This window comes from Geotrypetes seraphini, chromosome 2 (assembly GCF_902459505.1).
Source record: "Geotrypetes seraphini chromosome 2, aGeoSer1.1, whole genome shotgun sequence".
NCBI lineage: Eukaryota > Metazoa > Chordata > Amphibia > Gymnophiona > Dermophiidae > Geotrypetes > Geotrypetes seraphini.
The window spans coordinates 370,282,148-370,304,145 of record NC_047085.1 but is presented as its reverse complement, the minus strand read 5'-3'; the positions used below and the strand labels follow the sequence as shown (position 1 = coordinate 370,304,145).

Genomic DNA, 21,998 nt, shown 5'->3' with positions numbered 1-21,998 from the left:
AGTTATTATATACAATATTGATTGATTGTTAATCATTGATACATACAATATTGATACTCACTATTTTAGAAGCTATAGAAACATGGATGAAGGATTTCAGGCTAAAACCTAATCCCGACAAAAGAAACTTTTCCCTGACTTCTCCTTCAAATAATATCAAGGAGGATTCCATAAATTAAATGGGACAACATATTCCATTCAACCAGTTATTAAAATTTGGCAATCTACTTTGATCATAATTTATCATTTGATATTCACATTAACACTCTTGTTAGAAAATGTTATTTTCTGTAATGGAAGCTTCAAACAATTAGGCCATATTATGATGAAGTTTTGGCCAGTTACTGGGTGACCTGGATTGGCTACCATGAGAAGGAGTTACTAGACTTATTAGACCGTTGGGTCTGACCTAGTAAGGCTATTCTTATATTCTTATGTTCTTAACAATTACAAAGAGACTAAGGAACACTCAATGGAAGTTACAGGAAAATACTTTTAAAACCAATAGGAGGAAATATTTTTCACTCAGAATAGTTAGAGCTCTGGAAAGAACTGCCAGAGGTTGTGGTTAACATAGCTGGTTTTAAGAAGGTTTGAACAATTTCCTGGAAGAAAAGTCCATAGTCTGCTATTGAGACAGACATGGGGGAAGCCACATGCTTGCCCAGGATCAGTAGCATGGAATTTTGCTACCATTTGGTTTTTTTCCAGATACTAGTGACCCTGGATTGGCCACCATGAGGGAATGTACTACTGGGGTCGGTAGAATAGAAATGTTGCTACTTTTTGGGGTTTATGCCAAGTACTAATGACCTGGAGTGGTCACCTTGAGAATGGGCTACTGGGCTAGATGGACCACTGGTCTGACCCAGTAAGGCTTTTATTATGTTCTTATGACTGGCGCAGACAGAGTGGTAATTCATTCCAAAATTTGGGACCTTGGAATTCAAAGGTGGATCAAAATTTTTTTACAGAGAACTTGTTGGGGAGATGAAAAGACCAGTTTGTAGTGTAAAAGAACATATATTCTTTATATCATGCACAATTTTAAACATGGAGTAATTTTATAAATGGCATTTGAATCATGAAATGTCTTTGCAAAATGACCCCCACTAGGCATCTCAGAAACCTGGTGGAATATGGTAAACCCAATCTGAGACAGAGATACAAGAGTTACAAAAATACAGAAATGACTTAGACAATAGATGTGCTGCACGGCATGTTGAAGATTTATATAATTGTATTACCAGCTCAAAATACTTTGTATAATTTTATCCAGCAGAATTTTAGAATTTACTTAATTTTACAATTATAGCTATTTCTATACTGTCTATACATTTATGTGTCATAATCATTTAATAAGTGTCTCAATTTTTGCTCCAACTCTAAATCTTTTTGCTTATTTTTCACAATTCAGTGATGAACCAAGGTGTGCTTTTGTCTAATGGAAATCATCTCTTTTGTTCCGAGGCAATCATGTTAATTGCCTGGCTTCTAATAGCATACCAATTATCCATTCATTAGCTAAAAGTAGCTACATAGAATGCACCCTGATCTTGTGCTTCCAAAAAGCATGGAACAAAAAAATCATGTCACCCTACATTTGGATCAACTAATCCAGTGTATCTCAAATTGTGTACCAAGGCACACTAGTGTGCCTTCTGAGGATTTCAGGTGTGCCACCATGGTACACTGGGGAGGAGGAGAGCGCCAGCTGACTGCCTACAAGACGTGCCTCTCATGGCAAGAAGCACATCCCGTAGACAATCAGTGGGCGCCAGCACCTTTCCTTCTCTCTGGCCCTCTTCCCTTCTGGCACCCCCCACTGGCATCTCAGGGCCCGCCTGGAGGGCCTTCAAATACACGTGGACATCGACATGATGATGTCATGCATGTGCGTGATGTCATCACAGCAGTATCCACACACTTCCAGGTGCCTTGGCCAAGGCCACTAACTTTAGTGATGCCGCGGCTCGGAGAAAATTTGCAGGGCACTGAACTAATTCTAAAGTCAATTACAACCTTATCTGACCGATGATGCAGTCACAGAGACTAAACAGGGGAATGAGAGACAAAAACTCTGGAAGCATGCAGTGTCACAACAATAATTGAAAAGGGGGAGAGTGTGTTTTATGCATAATGTGTCACTGGGGGGGGGAATGGTAGGACTATACTGAGCTATAGTTGCATACACCAGCACTCTTCCTCACCCATTTCACCACTGCTAATCAGATGAGATGCTGGGTCATTCCTGTTCTTGCCAGTGCTGGGTTCAACCTAACCCCAGAGATGCCTAGTTGTAGTCTTGCAGTCCTATCTCTAGGAGTCAAGCTGCTGTACAAGGGGCAATGACAGCTTGACTTCTAGTGGTGGTACCATAAAACTACCATTATGAGTGACCTAGTACTGTTTTTGAATACCAAATAGGTAGTTTGTCATATTCATAGAACATGATAGTAACATAGTAAAATGACGGGCAGATAAAGACCCAAATTGTCCATCCAGCCTGCCCATCCACAGTAACCATTATCGTCTTCCTCTCTCTAAGAGATCCCACGTGCCTATTCCAGGCTTTCTTGAATTCAGACACACTCTCTGTCTCTACAACCTCTTCCGGGAGACTGTTCCATACATCTACTACCCTTTCACCTCTTAATTTCATCCTATGCCCTCTCATTCCAGAGCTTCCTTTCAAATGAAAGAGGATCAACTCATGAACATTTACATAATGTAGGTATATAAACATCTCTTACATATCTCCCCTCTCCTGCCTTTCCTCTAAAGTACACAGATTGAGATCTTTATGTCTGTTCCCATACACCTTATAATGAAGACCACACACCATTTTAGTAGCATTCCTCTGGATCGACTCCATCCTTTTTATATCTTTTGAAGGTTGCGGCCTCCAGAATTGAACACAATGTTCTAAATGAGGTTTCACCAAAGTCTTATACAGGGGCATCAATACCTCTTTTTTCCTACTAACCATACCTCTCCTACGCAACCTAGCATCCTTGCTTTTGCCATCACCTTTTCAACCTGTTTGACCACCTTAAGATCATCACAAACAATCACACCCAAGTCCCGTTCTTCTGCTGTGCACATAAGTTCTTCACCCCCTAAACTGTACCGTTTCCTCAAATGCATGACATTGTATTTCTTAGCATTAAATTTTAGCTGCCAAATTTCAGACTGTTCTTCAAGATTCACCAGGTCTTTCTTCATGTTATTCACACCATCCTGAGTATCTACTCTATTGCAGATTTTTGTATCATCCGCAAAGGAAATTCATACTGACAGCCCTTCAGTAATATCATTTATAAAAATGTTAAAACCTTGAGGCACACCATTGGTAACATCCCTTTCCTCAGAGTGATCTCCATTGATCACTAACCTCTGTTGCCTTCCACTCAACCAGTTCTTGACCCAGCCCGTCACTTTGGGACCCATCCCGAGGGCACTCAATTTATTTATTAGACGTCTGTGTGGAACACTGTCAAAGGCTTTGCTAAAATCGAAATATACTACTTCTAGCACACTCTCTCTATCAAATTCTCTGGTCACCCAGTCAAAGAAATTGCTCAGATTTATCTGACAAGATCTACTCTAGTGAATCCATGTTGCCACCAGTCCTGTAATTCATTGGATTCCAGAAACTTCACCATTCTCTGTTTTAAAAGCGTTTCCATTAATTTGCTTACCACAGAAGTAAGACTTTTGGCCTGTAATTCCCTACTTCTTTACTTCCACTTTGTGAAGAGGGACCACATCCACCCTTCTCCAGTCCTCCAGTACCACTGCCGACTCTAGAGACTCATTGAAAAGGTCAGTCAGTGGAACCAACAGAACTTCCTAAGTTCCTTCAGCACCCTCGGGATGTACAACCATCTGGCCCCATTGCTTTGTCTACCTTTATTTTCGCTAGCTCCTCACAAATGCAACCCATCTGAAAATAGATCAGGGGGTCTACCACTATTCCATCCCTATTCATATTTGTCTTCTGCGGTCCCACTCCTTACGCTTCAGCCGTGAACACAGAACAGAAATATTTGGTTTAAGCAATTCAGGCCTTTTCTTTATTAGCTTCTACATATTTCTCCCCCTTCACCTTTGAGTCAAACAATGCCACTTTTGCACTTCTTCCTATCACTAATATATCTAAAAAATGTCTTGTCTTCCCATTTTACTGTGTCAGTTATTTTTTCTTCCATTTGCATTTTTGCTTCCCTGACTACATGACCAGCTTCTCTTAACTTTTCCAGATATTTTTGCCTGTGTTTCCTCTTCTTCTGCGATCTTTTGTAGTTTATGAAAAGCTAACCTCTTATTCCTTACTTTCTCAGCTACTACTTTTGAGAACCAAAGCAGCTTTCTTTTTCTCTTACTTGTACTCCCTCACTAAAAGGTTTGTCGCTCTTACAATTACTCCTTTCAGTTTTGCCTACTGCATTTCCACTCCTTCCAGATATTCCCATCCAGACAACAATTTCTTAAGGTAATCCCGCATCCAAAGTTAGTTTTTTTTTAAAGTCTAGAACCTTTGCTTTTGAAGAGCCCTCTCTATACCCATCTTAATATTAAACCATATCATGCAGTGATCACTGGATGCCAGATGATCACCCACGGTAACATTAGAAACACTTTCCTATTTGTAAGTGCTAAATCCCATATGACCCCATCCCAGGTGGATTCCCATTACCAGCTGCTGTAGGAGAATCCAGTATCTCCCTACTTCTAGAAGACCCTGCAATAGGGATACCCCAATCAACATCCGGCATGTTAAAATCACCTATTAGTAAAACTTCCCCTTTTTTAGATATACATTCTGAATGTTTACTATTAAATCTCTGTTCACTTCTTCCATCTGTGAAGGAAGCCTGTATATTATACCAATGTAAATATATTCACCATTCCCTCTTTCCAAATTGATCCACAGTGCCTTTTCCTTGCCCTGCAGATCCTGCAATTGTGTGGCGTTAATATGATCTTTAACATATAATGTTACTTCCCCCTCCTTTTCTTTCTACCCTGTCTTTCTTGAACAGATTATAGCCTGGTATAACTACAATCCCAGTCAAGGCTTTGAGGAATCAACCTATTGTTCCTGACATCGTAACTCTGGGCAAGTCCATGGGTTTGGAAGTCAGTGAAGAGGATGTCAAATGAGTTAGTGGACGATCACATAGGACAGAGCTGACAATGAAAGAGCTTCAGCACCTCAACCAGCAGCAGAAAGAAGTAGTAGAATAAATTTTTTCAGGGGAGGAAGAGGGAGACGCTGGTAACCATTCTCACTGCTGAAATCAAGGAGCTGCTCAGCATTTGGTCAAAAACACAGGCAGTCGTTGTGAAGTGGCACCCCAATAAAGCCCTTAACAGGTGTGTTAACTTGTTCAGTGATAACATCATTGAACATTTTAGAAAAGTTCAAAAACGTCGCCATCATCAGGACCACTTTGTAATGTTGGTTCTCAAAAGACACCATGAGCAGAAATGCAGACATCTGAACCACCTGATGCTAACAGGGAAGTGACCCCAAAGCCATCTACAAGTGGTACCTTGGCAAAGAGCATAAAAAGTGGAAAGAATACAGACACCTGAACCACCTGATGCTAATATGGAAAGTGACTTGCCTTCCAAACAATAATCTCCCTCCTCCTACTCCAGCTTCCACATCATCATTCATTATCAAAGGTTACTTTGAGAGTGTTATGAATAAAGAATTTTTAAAAATCCAGTGTATTTACTGTTAAAATTATTTGAAAAATCTGGGTTTGTGGGACCAAGGAATGGATTTATCCAGTTTCTATTATTTTAAAGGGGAACAATTGTCTTAGAACTCAAATGTTTTGGAACTGAACGGGATTCTGGAATGGATTATGTTCGGATTCCAAGATATCACTGTACTCCCGCCTCTCCTTCCCAGCCCTCAGGGCATTTAACCCCACATCTCCATCTTATTTCCGCTCCCCAGACAATACTCCCCTCTCATACACATACCCCTCCCCCATACACATATATCTAGCTTGTTTCAGAGATCCCCACCACTCCAGTTTTTTCAAACAACCCCCAGTGTGCTCAAGCAACCCCACACCCCATGACGCACACCCTTTCCTTGCTCCAGCAACCCCTACCCCATACACACACAATCCATGCTTGCTTCAGTGATCAACCCTTTCTTCTTGCCCCTTGCCGTCATGCTCTAGCCATTTCTAATCTTGTGGCATATTTCTCCTTGTTTGTTCAAGCTACCTTCCCCCTAATTGCTCCCTACCTACATCTGCAGCTCCTTCCCACTCCAATCAAAGCAGCAAAGACAAATATGGCTGTGAATTGGGCTGCACTCTGTTGCCCTATCCTCCTAGGTCTCACTTTTCATGTGGGCTCTATAGTGTGGCCTAGTCTAGGCTGTTACAATTTCTGGGGAGAGGGGGAATGAGGAAAGGAACTCTGCACAAATTCTGTATTGTGCTATTGTGTAGAATTTTCTCAGCACTAACAGAATCTATGCTTATAAATTTGGGTTTATATATATATATTGGATAATTTTATGAGGCCATTTTTGCACATAAAACATTATTTTTTCCATCAGGAATGACATTTCAAATTTAGTCTTTTGCAAGCAATTTTTTTTTTTCCTAACTTCATTTTGTATTTGAAATCTTTATGTAATTTCCATTCACTATTATTTTGTTCCAAAGCACTCATGATTTTATAAACTCTTATTATATCCATTCAGTCATCTTTCCTCTAGGATGACAATCTCTGAGCCTGTATAAATTTCTTCAAAAGGGAGGTGTCTATTATCTATTATTGCTGCCTCCTTTGTACCTTTTCTATTTCTAAGCCTTCACATTTCTTTAGAAATGGAACAAATACACTACAAATTCTCAGAATACATATATTGCAGTCGCACCCATAGATCTCTACAGAAGCATTATGATGTCCAAATGTCTCCTCAGATTGTATTTGCCCGTTTTGATTGTTGCAGTACATTGAGTTCAAGATGTTAATATACTGTGAAGAACACCTCTACATGGTTGATGCTTTTTTTTTCCTGAGTGGTAATGTGTAATGTGAACAGTAGCATTGTGATCATATACTCAAATAATACTCAGATTTTGGGGGCCCAAATATGGGGGTCTCTCCGTTTATACAGTATTTGAATCCACCCAATGGCCAATGCTTTTGTCCTCCCCTTCCAATGACCAGCTCTCCTTCACTATACTCCTCCCCCCTATAAGAACTAGTGCTGGCTCTCCTGCACTCTCATCACCCCCTGATAACTATTACTATTCTCCTGCAACTGCTCCAGTGACCATCGCTTTCCCCACCCCTGATGACCGTTGCTACATCCTCATACCCCCCAACATTGATCCTTACTGTTCTGGGACTCAAATAAGCTGATGCTGATACTCTGTTCTAAGTCAGTACAGGGTCTTGAGCATCTGCACATGCTCAAGGCTTGCCAGCTCCGAGAACCCTACAGAAGGTGGGAGCCGGAAAGATTTGAGTATGCGCGGATGCTCTAGGCCCCTCATCAGCCCAGAATCATTGTCATCAACTTATTTGAGTACCAGAATGGTAGGGATTATACCAAGGTGGAGGGGGATGGAGGATTGTACCGTGAAGCATGGAGTAACTTTCTCCAGTTTGGAATAACATGTCCAAAAGGTTAAGCTGGGTCTTGAGCAGCACATTAAGGTTAAAAGTAATACATGGCCTGTATCCAAGCAAGAGCATGTTAGCAGGTTTACTGTCTCTGCTTTATATATTTGTCATTCATATATCTGTCTGTACACGTCTCTATCCAGCATCTGATTGGTTCTCTGTCTACCAGTGCATTCAGAGCCTTGTTTGGAGCAGCTGGATGTGTTTAGAAATATTTATATTCCACTTACGTGTATCTCTCTACTGATCCTTGGGTGGATTCCATAAAATTAAAAAAAAATTACATGACATTACATATGTTGCCCAATCTATGTAAAATCTATGTAAAACTCAAGAAGATGGAGTGGATGGAGGATAGTAGCAGACAGTAAGGCAGTTTCTTTGCTCTGTCCTGGCGGTTTCTTTCTATTAAAAATTTCCATTGAAATGTATAATTTTTCCATGTTCCAAATACGTATTTTGGGGCCCTTCTCATTTATATTCCTTTTTTGACTATCAGAAGAATCTTCGGGATGGCTTTACTTGGGACACAAATGGGGTTGATTAGTTAAATTTCTCTCCTTAATCAGTCTGTGTCTTGTTTTTCATTTTGTTGTTGTATTTACTGTTTCCTTGTCTCCCCTACAATATTGCACCTCCTGAATATTTGGAACTTAAACAAGGTTGATATATGTATGAATACTTTCTTATCTGGCGTTTTCTTATACAGTCAAAACCCTGAGCCCTGAGCCCTGAGGTATGCCAACCTTCTAACCTTTCCTCACATGGAAGTTGTTCCATCGCATTTATCATTTTGATCACCCTTCTCTCTGTATTTTCTAATTCTGGTGATAAAAGTTTTGACCCACACACAAATTTATAACATTTTTGAGACATCATGATAATACTCAATGTGTGATCACACCATGGATCAAAACAGATATATTATGATTCTCTCTGTCCAATTTTCCATGTTTTGCCACATCAGGTCAGGTAGAACTAACATTTCAGCCATCATGCTGTGGCTTTCTTCAGGGTATGCTCTGAGTTTGTCCTCAAAACCCAATTGTTTGGGGCTTGAGGTGAATGAAGCAGTAAAGTCTATTAGTCACCAATTTGAATTTTAGTGGAGAAATCAGTTGATCTCTTTTCCCATGGAATGGAAAGTTTTCTGGTGAGTTTAAAGATGTTCTCCCCATTAAGTTGGGTTATATGCTCTCTTAAGCTTCTGTGGCTGGCATCATGCTTGTTGCAGTTTTCCAGATTTTGCTGCATCTGGTCAGGTAGAATTAATGTTTCAGCCATCATGCTGAATAGATGCTGTGAAACCCGGAAAACTGCAAGAAGCATGATGCCAGCTATAGAAGCCTCAAAGAGCAACAAAGTGAGCAAGTTATGGTCAGTAGATGGAACATACCCTTAGCTATGTGTGCCTCGGCACTGAAAATCAGCTGGGAACTACATAACTATTTAAAAGATACTGTATATGGAGCTCTGAGAACCTCTTCCTGGCCCCTCAAAAAGCTACCTGCCTTCCCTTCCCCCTCCCCCAGCCTGCATCATTCAGAACCCTCTTCCCTCAGAATATCCTCTCAACCCCCAACCTCGCCCCGGTCTAGCTAGGCCCTCCTCAGATCTACTTTAGCTCTCTGGTGGTCCAGTTGGGGCAATGGGTTTAGGAGTAAAGTCCACTCACTCCTGTCCTTTTCAGCTGCATGAAGAAAATGGATGCAGAAAATGCATTCACCCCTGCCCATTGTGGCTGCCTGAAGAAAATGGATATAGTAAATGGCCTATCCAGACCCCGGTGGGGAAAGTGGTAGGGAGGGCCGTTCCATGGGAAGAAGGGTTTCCAAATGGTGCTAATTGGAAGGAGGGGGAAGGGAAGGAGAGGAACTTTTGGTAGGCTAGGAGGTGGCTCACAGGCTCCATATATGTTAAGAGTAGAGGAGTGGGCCTAGTGATTAGAGCAGTTGCCTCAGCCCTGAGGTTATGAGTTCGATTCTCATTGCAGTTCTGGTCAAGTCACTTAACAGTTCATTGCCCAAGGTACAAAATAAATACCTGTCTAAAATCTATAAATCACTTTGTGTAACCAGACAGAAAAAGCCATATATCAAGTCCCATCACCTTTGCCCTTTAAAATAGTTATGTGGGCCCCAGTCAACATTAGTTGGGGGCCTGCATAACTGTATTTTGAGGGCCTTGATTGACATATTGATTTAAATACCATTTATTGAATCATGCCCAAGATGTCTGTTATATTTCTAAAATTGGTTTAAAATAGGTACCTTCTTACCTTAGTAAGCTAGGCACCCTGTTATAATTACTCATATTAGGAGTAATTTTATATCTGCACCTCTTTAAATTCTATTAACACCTTTATTTTATGCCTGTTTTATAAAGGAAATATAGGATCCTTTAATAGTCTCCAGTAGCACATAAAAATTTTACACCTCCTCTGAGGTAAGTTTGGTTATAAAGTAAGTAAAACAATAGTCTCTATCGAGGCTATACACGTGGAGGGGCATAATCAAAAGAAACGTCTAAGTCTGTTTTGGGACTAAGTCGCAAGTCGCCAAAGTCGGACAAAAGTCAAACATGGGAAAAGGTCCATTTCGAAAAATACATCCAAGCATTTTTTTTTGAAATTGTCTAACTCTACGTCCAGCTGTCTGATCATCCAGACTGCTAAGGTCGTACATCTTTATACCCCATTTTCATCCATAAATTCATCCAAGTCAAAAACGCCTAGAAAAAGACCTTTTGGGCACAGGAGGGGCCAGAAAAATGATGGACTGGCCACCTAGACATGGCACCAGAGTAGTGGGGTACCTTACAGGGCACTGCTGAAGAACTTCACAAAAAAGGGGTCCCACATAAACATCTCACTACAGCTCCTTATAGGTCATGATGAGCTCTCCAAAACACCCCCAGAATCTACTAAGGATCCACTTATCTACCACTGACCAATAGCCCTTATAGCTGCAGGAGCAGTTATATGACTTTTTTTTTTTTTTTGGGGGGGTGCACAATCACCATGAATGCAGTGATTAGAGGTGGCTTATGGGCCTGGATCCTCCTCTCCATGCTCACTAACCCACCCCCAAGACCACTTAAAGCCACCTCTATGCAGCTTACTAGGCTTTCCTATGCCAGCTAACCAGGTGCTGATGTTCTGGAGGCAGATATGTAAAGTTTTTATTATGATTTTAAGGGGGGGGGCAGTGGTTGGGGGTCTGTACTTTGTGTCTGCAGTGCTTCTCATGATCACTTTGGATAACTTCTTGTGACTTAGAACCTGGTTTAGATGGCCTAAGTCACAACATCCAGGTTCCTTCTAGGCAGTGTTGTAAAACTTTCGGTTATACATGTAGTACAACTAGGTCTAGGACGGACCCATGTCCTGCCCAAATCCCACCCTTGACAACCCCTCCTGACACGCCCTTTTTAGCTCCTGATCGTTCAGCAGTACTGTGAAGGCCTAGGTCGTTTTTAAAATATGTCTAAAACCCGATTCGATTATGGCACTTGATTGACTTGTCTTTTAGATCATCCAAGTGCCGATTTAGGCCGGTTTTTAGACGTTTTTCTGTTTCGATTATGAGCCCCTTAGTCCAGCAAATTTCTATTTTTAGCTTAGAAAAAAACTGGAAACTCACTGGACTAAGTGTATAGCCCTCGATGGAGACTATGTTGTTTTACTTGCTTTTTAACCAAACTTTTCTAACCACCCTAGTATGTGTATGGACTCTCTGGAGGTGAATTTATAACATAGTTCCATAGTGGAACCGATATTCAGTCAGCGGTAGGTAGTGTTTTTGCTTTTCACCACCAGCATTAAACCTGGATATTCAGTCATGGGCTATATCCAGGCGCAAGCATTGAATATCCAGATTATTTTTAGATACTAAAAAGTTAACCGGTTAAGCCAATATTCAACTCTGCCCAGTTTCGTTGTTAGCTGTTAAAAATAAGACTGCTATTTTTCTGGTCAGACTTAAGCACTGATATTCATGCCTAACTGGATGCCATGTGACATAGCCAGTTTAACAGTAGGCACTAATGACAAATATTCAGCGGGAAACAATTGGATATCTCTCGCAGAATATTTGTGGTTAGCCACATAAATGTTAACCAGTTAGTGGCCATTTCTGACTGGTTAACTAGTGCTACTTAATGGGGGATGGGATGTTTTTAGATATATTAACAGGTGTGGTTATAAAATTACTCTTAATATGAGAAATTACAATTATTGTGTCCTTCACCATCTTATAAGGTCTTTTATTTGCAGATTTTTCAAGTTCTCTTTCAATGTTAAGAGTCCAAAGATATGGCCCCTTATTCTATATATAGTGTTAAACATTATGCACACAAATTTGGTCATGTGCCCAATTTGCATGTGCAATTTAATTGCACATTGAGCCAATTAGCACTGTTAATTTTGGGCACTAACAATCAATTATCATCATTAATTGACAATAATTATAATTTATACATGCTCTTTTAGTTACTATTTTATAAAGATGTACACATAAATTATTTCGTGCTGATCCAAAAAAGGGGACGAGGTCATTGGAGTGACATGGGTGCATCAGGGGCATTCCTGGAATTTGTGTGAAGTGTTACAAAATTAGGCAGATCTGTGCCAAATTTAGGTATGAGGATTTACACCAGGTATTAGTTGATGTAAATCTTCACACCCAAAATTTGTAAAAGTAACTGCCTGCATTCCAGATCCCAACATCAAATATATTCTATGAACAGCGCCCAACTCAGAGTGCCATTTATAAAACAGTGCTTATTCTTTTTTTTTTTTCAGTGCCGATTTTTCGATGCCATATATAGAATTTAGTCTTAGTTCTAAATCTAGAAATCAATGTGGAGTCTTTACAGATGACATATTTAGATACATTACTTGTTATCTTCCCAAAGAAAGGCAATTAATTAAATTTTAATAAACCATAATAAACTAGGGCTGTAAGCTAATTGCAGTTAACTCTGTGTTTAATGCATTATTAATCGCAATTTAAAAAAATTAATCATGATTAAGAAAATCAATCATGTTGCTGCATCTCCTGTCTCTTCCAGACATCTCTTTTGATCTCATCCATTCCTAACCCCTCTGCTTGGTATGATCCATCAACGTTCCTCTCAGCTGCCATTCAATGTTGCCAACCCCTTATGCCAGTCTACCATAAAGATGGTCTTCTGTTGCTCCATGGCTGTAGCAGCAGAGATAATAGGAGGGGCCAGAGGGAAAGCTTTGGAGCAGGCCACAGGCATCATATGTGCAACACTGCCACTGTTGGGGATCAGAAGATCACCTTTAAGATAGACCATGGGTAGAGAAAGGGCAGTGACTGTAGACTTATTAGCAGACCTGGAAGGGCCACACAGTAAAATCTAGTGACATAGCCAGGGGGCCTTGGGAACCTGGGCCCCTTCAGATTGGGCTCAAGCCCCCTTCAAAGTTGTAGCAACCATTGCAGGGGCTGACTGCTGCCCTTTCCTATCCATTCTCCCATTATTTACCCTGTTCAATATCACTTTCCCTTTCTTCCTTCTTTCCTTTCTCCCTTCCTACCACATGGATCCGATGTACCTTTCTGACACCCCTCCCCCTGTGGTTCTCCAGAGTTCTGGCAGGTGACCAGCACAGGCAGTATAACAGACTTCTTTGACTGGTCTGCTGAGGCTTTTCCTCTGTCACATCTGTCCACAGGAGATTACATAACAGGAGGTACAGTGCGACAGAGGAAAGGCTCTAACAGGACCGCCGGCAAAAGTCTATTTCATTGCCTATGCCGGTTGTCTGTTAGGACTTTGAAAGATCGCTGGGGGGGGGGAGGGTAGAGAGATATGCTGGACCTGCACAGGTCAAAGGAGAGAAAACTGCAGATGATTTATAATGCAGCAACAGGGGTGGAGGGAAAAGAAGAAATTAATGGGTCCCTTCTAAAAAAAAAACCCTGACTGTTGGCTATGTCCCTAGTAGAATCTGTGGCTGAGGGGGTGATCTGAAGGTGGGAGGGAGGGAAATTATCAGCATTTTATGGAAAGGAAGGAGGATTGGATTTGATATATCACTTTTCTGTGACTACAGTCAAAGCAGTTTATACAGTATATTACTGTACTAGTCTTTAAGCCCGTTACATTAACGGGTGCTAGAATATATGTCTGTCTGTCTTTCTTTCTACCTGCCCCTGTCTTTCTTTCTGTCCTTTGTCTATCTGTCTCTCTCCCTGCCCCTTTTCCACTTCCCTGTGCAGCAGCATTTCCCTCCCCCCCCCCAACTTTCCTGTGCAGCAACAGTAGCGGTATTTTGCTTTTCCTCCAAATCCCTGTGCAGCAGCAGGATCATTTCCCCCTACCCACCCTTTCCCTTCCCACGGTCTGGCCAGCTCCCTGCCGCCCCCCCCCCTTCCCTTGCCGCGATATAGCATGTAGGATTAGTTTTAGTCTCTAGCCTCCCTGCTCTCCACCTCGATCGTATGAAAAATGGCCCTACCGGCCGAAGTTTATTTTTAAGTTTAAATGTGCCATGGCGGCCCCTCTCATGATCGTCGCCTGTGTCGGAAGACTTCTCCGACTAAGTTGCGGCTCATGAGAGGAGCCGCCACAGCGGCTTTTAACTTATAAGTAAACTTCGGCCAGTAGGGTCATTTTGGTGATGGAAGGCTGGGAAAACCACCGGGGCCACCATTGCTGCTGCTGCCGCCGAGATAAGGGGAATTGGGGGAGCGGTACCACTTACAAAGGCCGAGAAGAGTCCATTGGAGGAAGGCGGACCTCAGTGGAAAGAAGACGGCACGTAAGGTGGGCGGCTACACGGATCGATCATCGGGGACTGCTAGAGCTGGAGCTGCCGGAGGGGGTGGCGGCGGGTGTGCTGTGGCGCTGTTGTCGGTGTCAGAGCTCGCAGCCTTCTTCGACCGTTACCGGGCCCTTTCAAAGCAGCGCTAGGTGGAGAGCAGGGAGGCTGTTGTGAGGTAATACTCGCGCATGCGCAGTCGTGCGGCCACATCCCGACAGAAAAGGGATCAGGGAACACGTTTTGCTACTGCGCATGCGCGGGCTAGCATTTTATTATTTAAGATATACAGGTACTTATTTTGTACCTAGGGCACTGGAGGGTTAAGTTACTTGTTCAGTCACAAGGGACTGCAGTGGGAAATAAATAAAATACCTGCACTTGTACAATTCAATGAAATGCAGCTCTATAATAAGCCACATGTCAGTTTTACATAATTTAGTTAAAATGATCTTGTATTGCTGACCTTGCTTAATCAAATCAATGCAAATATTATATTTATATAATGCAAAGCCTTTGTTAAGCAGAGTTGCATTATGGCCTCCCAGTCTAGGTGTTGTGATTACTTTTCCCCAATCACACTTGGCTAGAATAAAACCCAATTTGAATGCATCGCATTACAGAAGACATTTCCCATATTGTTCTCAGGTTTGTTTTTCAAATGCTAACAAGATGATTCCCTTTTAATGGTACAAAAGACGCACACAGGCTTTTTTATACCAGCTAAAATTCCTCAACTTAATAGAATCTGCCAGGTTGTGATACACATGGGGATTGTTTATTCTCACTGTAGAGGGATTAAATGCTGCTTCATCACAGCCTACTGTACTTATGTTGCTGCCAAGTCTGATTCTCTAATTTACTGCTTCCATATTTTTTCAAGTCAGCACAAACTGGTTATTAGCCTGACAGAGAGCAATGCAGCTGCTCCTAACTATACATTAAGACAAAAAAAAAAACAACAACACGGAGATTATCCTCCAACCCACACCATTCCAAGGCAAAGTTCTGACATCGCTAGCCTTTACATGTATATAAAAATGCATTTGCAAGAAAAAATCTTCATGGAATAGAGCTGAGGATCACCTGTCTTAAACACTATTCCCAAATCTTCCAAAAAGACTTCCATTGAGTGAAGCATAATCTACAGTATATATTGCTTCAAAATAAAACTTGGGAATCTGGAGTATGGGGATCTTTCAGTTAATGTGAATTATGTAAAAGCCCCCATATCAATAATGCATCTAATTAACAATATATGAGGGGATGCTGAAAAGTTCTCAGCCCAATCAACTTCTTAAGGCCCCCCCTTATATGAAGTGTTAGAGCTTTTACCATCGTGGCCAGCGATAAAATAGCCTAACGCGGCTTCATTATAAAGGGGTGGGGTAAATTCTGATCATTATTTTGCCACTGTAGCCGGAAACAGTGTTATTTTATTTTGCAAAGTTCCAATTTGTAGAATTGTAATGCTATGTTTTGACATTGTTTCAGATCATTGATTGAGCCATGTCAACGAAAAGTATGGAATTTTTAATTGTGTTACTCCAAGCCATCATATGAAGATCCTATTCCTGCAGAAGAAAACTCTAAAGGAAAGCCATTAATGTATGATGCAAACGGTTCATAGACAACCCCGCGAAAGACAAAGGCGCGCGCCGACAACTGAGCGCAAGACGGAGGCACGTGCCAAAGAAAATTACAGTTTTTAGGGGATCCGACGGGGGGTTTTGTTGGGGAGCACCCCCCCCCCCAGTTTACTTAATAGAGATCGCGCCAGCGTTATGGGGGGTTGTAACCGTCCACATTTTACTGTAAACTTAACTTTTTCCCTAAAAACAGGGAAAAAGTGAAGTTTTCAGTAAAATGTGGGGGGTTACAACCTCCCAAACCCCCCACAACGCCCCCACAATGCGGCGCAATCTCTTTTAAGTAAAGTGGGGGGGTTCCCCCCCACGCCCCCCCCCGTCGGAGCCCTAAAAACAGTAATTTTGTGCGGCACGCACCCCAGCGCTGCGCTCAATTGTCTGGGCGCGCCTTTGTCCCGGCGCGCTTTTGACCTGACACCGATGCAAACATTGCCCATCATACTCCACAGTGAAGAAGTGATGTGCAAACTTTCAATGTGGAAATTATGAGACCAAAGATGCAGCCAGGTCTGGCAGGACTCAGGGTCAACTCCTGAAATTGTTGACCATGTCCATGACCTGATTTTGGCAGATCAGCAAATATCAGCTAAAATAATTGCTGAGATACTACAGATATCCAGGGAATGTGTTGGGTATATAATCCATGAGCAGTTGGGTATGCGGAAGCTGTCAGCTAAGTGGGTGCCCAAATGTTTGAATGCTGATGAGAAATGACACTGAGTGGACACTTCCAAGTTGATTTTGCAGCATTTTCAGTGAGCTAGTGCCAACATTGTGGAACGGCTAGTTACTGTTGATGAAACATGGTTACACCACTATGATCCTGAGACAGAACAGCAGTCCATGCAATGGCAGCACTCAAGTTCTCCAAGGCCAAGGAATTTCAAGACACAAAAGTCAGCAGGAAAGGCTGCTTCCTTTTATGAAACTGCGATAGCAGTTTCAAGCGCGGATAGCCGCGCTGAAAGGTCTGTGCTGCTCCCATTGCAATGATTGACTATCTTCCAAGGGGCCAAACAATTAATGCAGAATGCTACTATAACTTGCTGTGCCGATTACCCCCCCCCCCCCCCGCTTTTTTATAAAACTGTGCAAGAGTTATTTTAGTGCCAGCTGGCATGCAACAGCGCACAGCATTCAATACATTGGCCGGCACTAAAAAACACTTGTGTGGTTTTGCAAAAGGGGGAATAAAGGAGGCATTGAAAGAACAAAAATAGAGGGAAGCAGCGGAAATGATGTGCTCCATGCAACTGCTCACAAGGCTGGCAAAACGATGGATGTTTTTGACGCAGTTGTGGTTTCAGTGCAATAGACCAATCACCCTACTCAGCAGACAGATCTTGCTCCATCTATTTTCTGTTTTCAAACCTTAGAAAGAATTTGAAAGGATGACAATTTTTGAGTGATTCAGAGGCAATTGCAGCAGCGGAACTATATTTCAGTGACCAGACATCAGAGTATTTTTGGGAAGGGTTACAGAAACCGCAGACACGATGTGCCAAGTGTGTTGAACTTAGGGAATAACATGTAAATTTCATGGTTCCACATCATTCCCTACTTGGTTTCGCTAAGAACTTTTCAGCACCCCATTGTAACAAAAGAGGAACTCCAACAAAGCTTCACTGTAGAATGTTTTTGTTTAGTCTGCAAGTTTTATGGCTTTTTACAAATGGTTCCGCACAATTACAGTACCTAGATATGGGATGGAATTGGATATACTGCCGCCTGTGGTTACCATGAAAGCAGTTTACATCCTATATAATAAAACGCTAGCCGCGCATGCGCACTCTTGCCAGCGTGTTCCATGATCTGTATGTCCGTGGCCAGCAAGAGTGCACATGCAAGCTTACAACGCCCGCACTCACGGTCTGGTTGGCTCCCTAAAGTTTTTTGCGGTGACGGCTCATCTGCCCCGCCTTCCTCTTCCTGCCAGTCTCACTCCTCCCCTCTTTCCTCCCCCCTGGCAGCCCTGAACCTGTTCTCCGTTCCCCGCCAGTCTCCTCCTCCAGCGGCTAATCCACCATCGCCTCCGTCAGTGCTTGGCACTCCCAAGATGGCGGGATTGCTGGTGGAGAGCGACGGGCCGGTGAGTGGCGTAGCGGGGGCAATGCAGGTGGAGACTGTCGGCCGCAGCGGCTCTTGGTGGCTCTTGGCAGCTGTCGGCGGCGGGGGCAATGCAGGTCGAGACTGTCACTCTTGGCGGCTCTTGGCAGCTGCAGGCTGCGGCGGCTGTCCAGAGGACAGATGCGAGGTAAAGGGTGCTGCTGGACAGTGGAACAGACGGGGGGGGGGGGAAGAAAAAGGAAGAGAGGCCTACTGCTGGACAGGGGGACAGGAAAGAGGTGCTGATGGACAGGGGGGAGATAAAAAAGGGAGAAGGGCTGCTGCTGGATAAGGGGAGCAGTGAAGGGGTAGTGGTGGACACAGGGAAGGTAAAAGGAAGGGAGAATGGGTGGACAGCCGAGGAAAAAGAAAGACAGAAAGAAAGACAGAAATACAGAAAGCGGCTAAGGACAGAGAGAGAGAAATAAATAAACAGACACACAAACAAATATTCTAGCACCCGTTAATGTAACGGGCTATAAGATTAGTATTATATATAGGCACTTATTAAACCTAGGTCAATAGAGGGTTAAGTGACTTAGCCACAATCACAAGGAGCTGCTGTGGGAATCAAATCTTTTCTCTTGGCTCTTAGGCTACTGAATTAATCATTAGGCTACTCCTATGGGAAAACCCACTCTCCACCCATAACACATTTCACAAAATCAGGTGATGCACAGGTTTATAGGCACAAATAGGCAAATTATCTAAGAGTTAGTGCAGTGGCCTGATTGCTATTTGTGATAAGGCACATTATTTAGAGCAGCATATGTGAAAAATGTGTCTTTTACCAATGGTGTGTGCCCTTTAAAGAATCGGGCTCAGTGCTGCTTTTTTACCAGAGCCCTTTTCTGAGGGTGATTTATGGAATCCAGCCAAGTTTATTCTATAAAGAAAACTAGGTGTCTAGTTTTCTTCATAGAATACTAGTGCAACAGGTCAAATACAAGTACGTGCTTACTTATTTTTTTCACTTTTACTATACTGCTCTAACTGTATAGGGCAGACCTAAGCAGTTTACAGTCTAAAACAGAAAGTAAAGGAACCGATAGGAAAGAAAAGTACCAGGTGCACACACACAGAAGGGATCATACAGGGAAGTGAAGGTACAGTATCTTTCCATGAGTAGACCTACCACATCAAAGCAATAAATTATATGGAGGAGAAAGCTTGGGAAAACAGCCGTGTCATAACAGCTACTTTGAATTCTGTGAGCAAGGATATACTATGGATGGTGAGAAGAAGAGAGTAAAACAAGGAGAAAAGGGTGGTCCCAACCTAAACTGCAGTAGAAAACCAACCGAAAGCAAACAAAACAAAACTGCAGATCTGTGCAAGACGTAGGCAAAATTTATTGTGACAAAATAATTATATGCAAACCCTTTTACCAATCAAGGGACCCGACATGGTCCGTGTTTCGGACAAACCTTCGTCAGGGGTCCATGGTAAAAATGGGATAACAGAAAAAAGGCACAAAAAATTGTGGAGTAGCAGCAAAGGATTGGCCACGTCGATATTCACCAACTGCAATGAACCATCGGGTCCCTTGATTGGTAAAAGGGTTTGCATATAATTATTTGGTCACAATAAATTTTGCCTACGTCTTGTACAGATCTGCAGTTTTGTTTTGTTTGCTTTCGAGAAGAAGGGAGATCCAGGTAAAAGGTGCTATGAAGTAGAAAGCTCAATGCCTTGTAAACTATAGCTGAGCTTGACGGAGCCCCAGCAGAACATGGTGGGAATTGTTCAGGGAATAGGCTGGACAATGGGAGATTGTTAATGAATCTAAGTAAGCTGGTAGCCCAAAATAGTAAGTTTTGAAGGTCAAAAGTAGTGTTTTGTAAATAATTCTTTGACTGGAAGCTAGTGATGGGATTTTATCTTATATTTTAGGCATGACCTCTTTCCCCAGCCATAGAGCTACTGTAATCATACTCAGATTGCTAACAACTGTGCATAAATTATTGTATTTTATATGTGCATAATTATGTGTCCTGTCTGGACTCAACTTGTGTAGGTTCAACGTCAAACTGCACACCATCACTTTTAGGATCCAAAATATAGATTAGCATGTGGCAAGAATATGCACATATATGATGGTATTAAGGTCATTTATGTGCATTCTTGGCACCTATGCAACATGTGCACTCTTAAAGAATTAACTCCCTTAATGTATACGTCAGAAATTTTTGGTGGATACCGAATCACAATACGCTGGAATTGCGGTAGCTGATTCTTCTCTTAATGCTTCAATTGAGCCATTAAGTTATCATTTTAGGTTTTGGATTTTTTAGTGCGCCATTTCATCACATCATTTATCCTGCTCAGCCACCTTTCAGACTCCTGATGCAGTTCCAATAGCCGAAACACATCATGTTGAGTCAAGGGAAGATTTATAATAAAGATTGTTGAGCTTTGTCAACTCCACTATTTTTTTGCCTTTGGGACATATTGTGGAGTTCCTTTCTTCTGTGTCATCTTTGGAGTAAGAGGAAACACCTAAATGTTATGCACATTGATACAGAATTACACTAGTATTCTTTGAGTCCTAAGTATCTAAATACCATTGTAAAATAGGGTCCACAAACAGCCTCAGGGAACCTAAATCACCCCCTAAGTGCATCCACATTATGTTCAGAGGGCCTCTACTCCATCCTCATCCTCCTTGATCTATCCACGGCATTTAACACTGTAGCTCACTGCCTACTCATAGATACACTGTCCTCACTGGGATTTCAGGGCTCTGGTATCACTCATGGTGTTCTTCAAATCTTTCCCATCACACTTTTAAGTGGAAAATCATGCACAAAATGTTAGTAGTGTCTACAGTTGCAAACTTTATAATAGCTCTTCTGTAGCCTATAAGATTTCTTGGCTAACTTTTACAATAGATTAAATATTTTCAACAAGTAGAATCCACCAGCACCAATATTTCACTAACCACATCTGATGAGCATCCCTATATTTGAGACTTTTAGAAAACAGTGGAAACAAAATAATAACGAAAAAAAAACAAAAACATGCCCATACCTGATTGTGGACTTTGTTTTGGAATTTTGGCTTCTGTTTGAGGGCTGGAGGTGGAACGTATACGTTGATTGGCAGAGCTGTGGATATTACTGAGAACGGCTGCTGAGACATTTTTGCGAGGTTTCGAATCTTGCAGCCACATAGGAGATGCCTCAAAAGCCTGCATTCTTCGAGAGTGGCTATTGCCATTGACTTTCAGAAATGCCTGGGCCTTATATTCTTGAAGGTCACCATAATTAGCATCTGTTACCCGGCACTCATATAGTCCTTCATCTTTTTTCCTCACTTTTGAAATTTGTAGCTTGTGAGAGATGTCATTCCCTTGAACTTTGACTGTCTGTAATGTCATGAAAAAAATGTTGTATCAGATACTAATGTACAATTGTTTCCTTTCAGAGTACAATATGCTGGGACATTGAAAAATGGCTCTGAAAATAAACTTGTTGCATGAAGGACTTTACATTTTATTCATTAGCCTTCAATAGCCTTTTATTTATACCAGTTACTTCTATTTCTATTCTTTTTATTCATTTTTAGGATGTTAAGAGGCTCATTTTCAAAAACATAGATGTCTCAAAGACGGCATAGTCACTTGATCCATCTTACTAGTCAAAACAACCAAGTGGGCATTTTTGAAATTGGCATTTTAGACATCTTCTGGTTGTTTTGGGACAGATTCTGTAATTGGCGCCTAAAGAAGATAGGCACCTAAAGTTAAGTACATATTGCATTTCAGTCATACTTAGGTG

General features: G+C 41.9%; 1 protein-coding gene across 4 annotated transcripts in view; it reads right to left on the bottom strand.

The window, feature by feature from the left end:
* Positions 1–21,998, bottom strand: part of VSTM2A (V-set and transmembrane domain containing 2A) — a 223,890-nt gene that overhangs the window by 3,772 nt on the left and 198,120 nt on the right. For all 4 annotated transcript variants that reach the window (XM_033934164.1, XM_033934162.1, XM_033934163.1 and 1 more), the window contains one exon: positions 21,250–21,586. In XM_033934164.1, the coding sequence (XP_033790055.1) occupies positions 21,250–21,586 (337 nt within the window). The remainder of the gene's footprint in view (positions 1–21,249; positions 21,587–21,998) is intronic.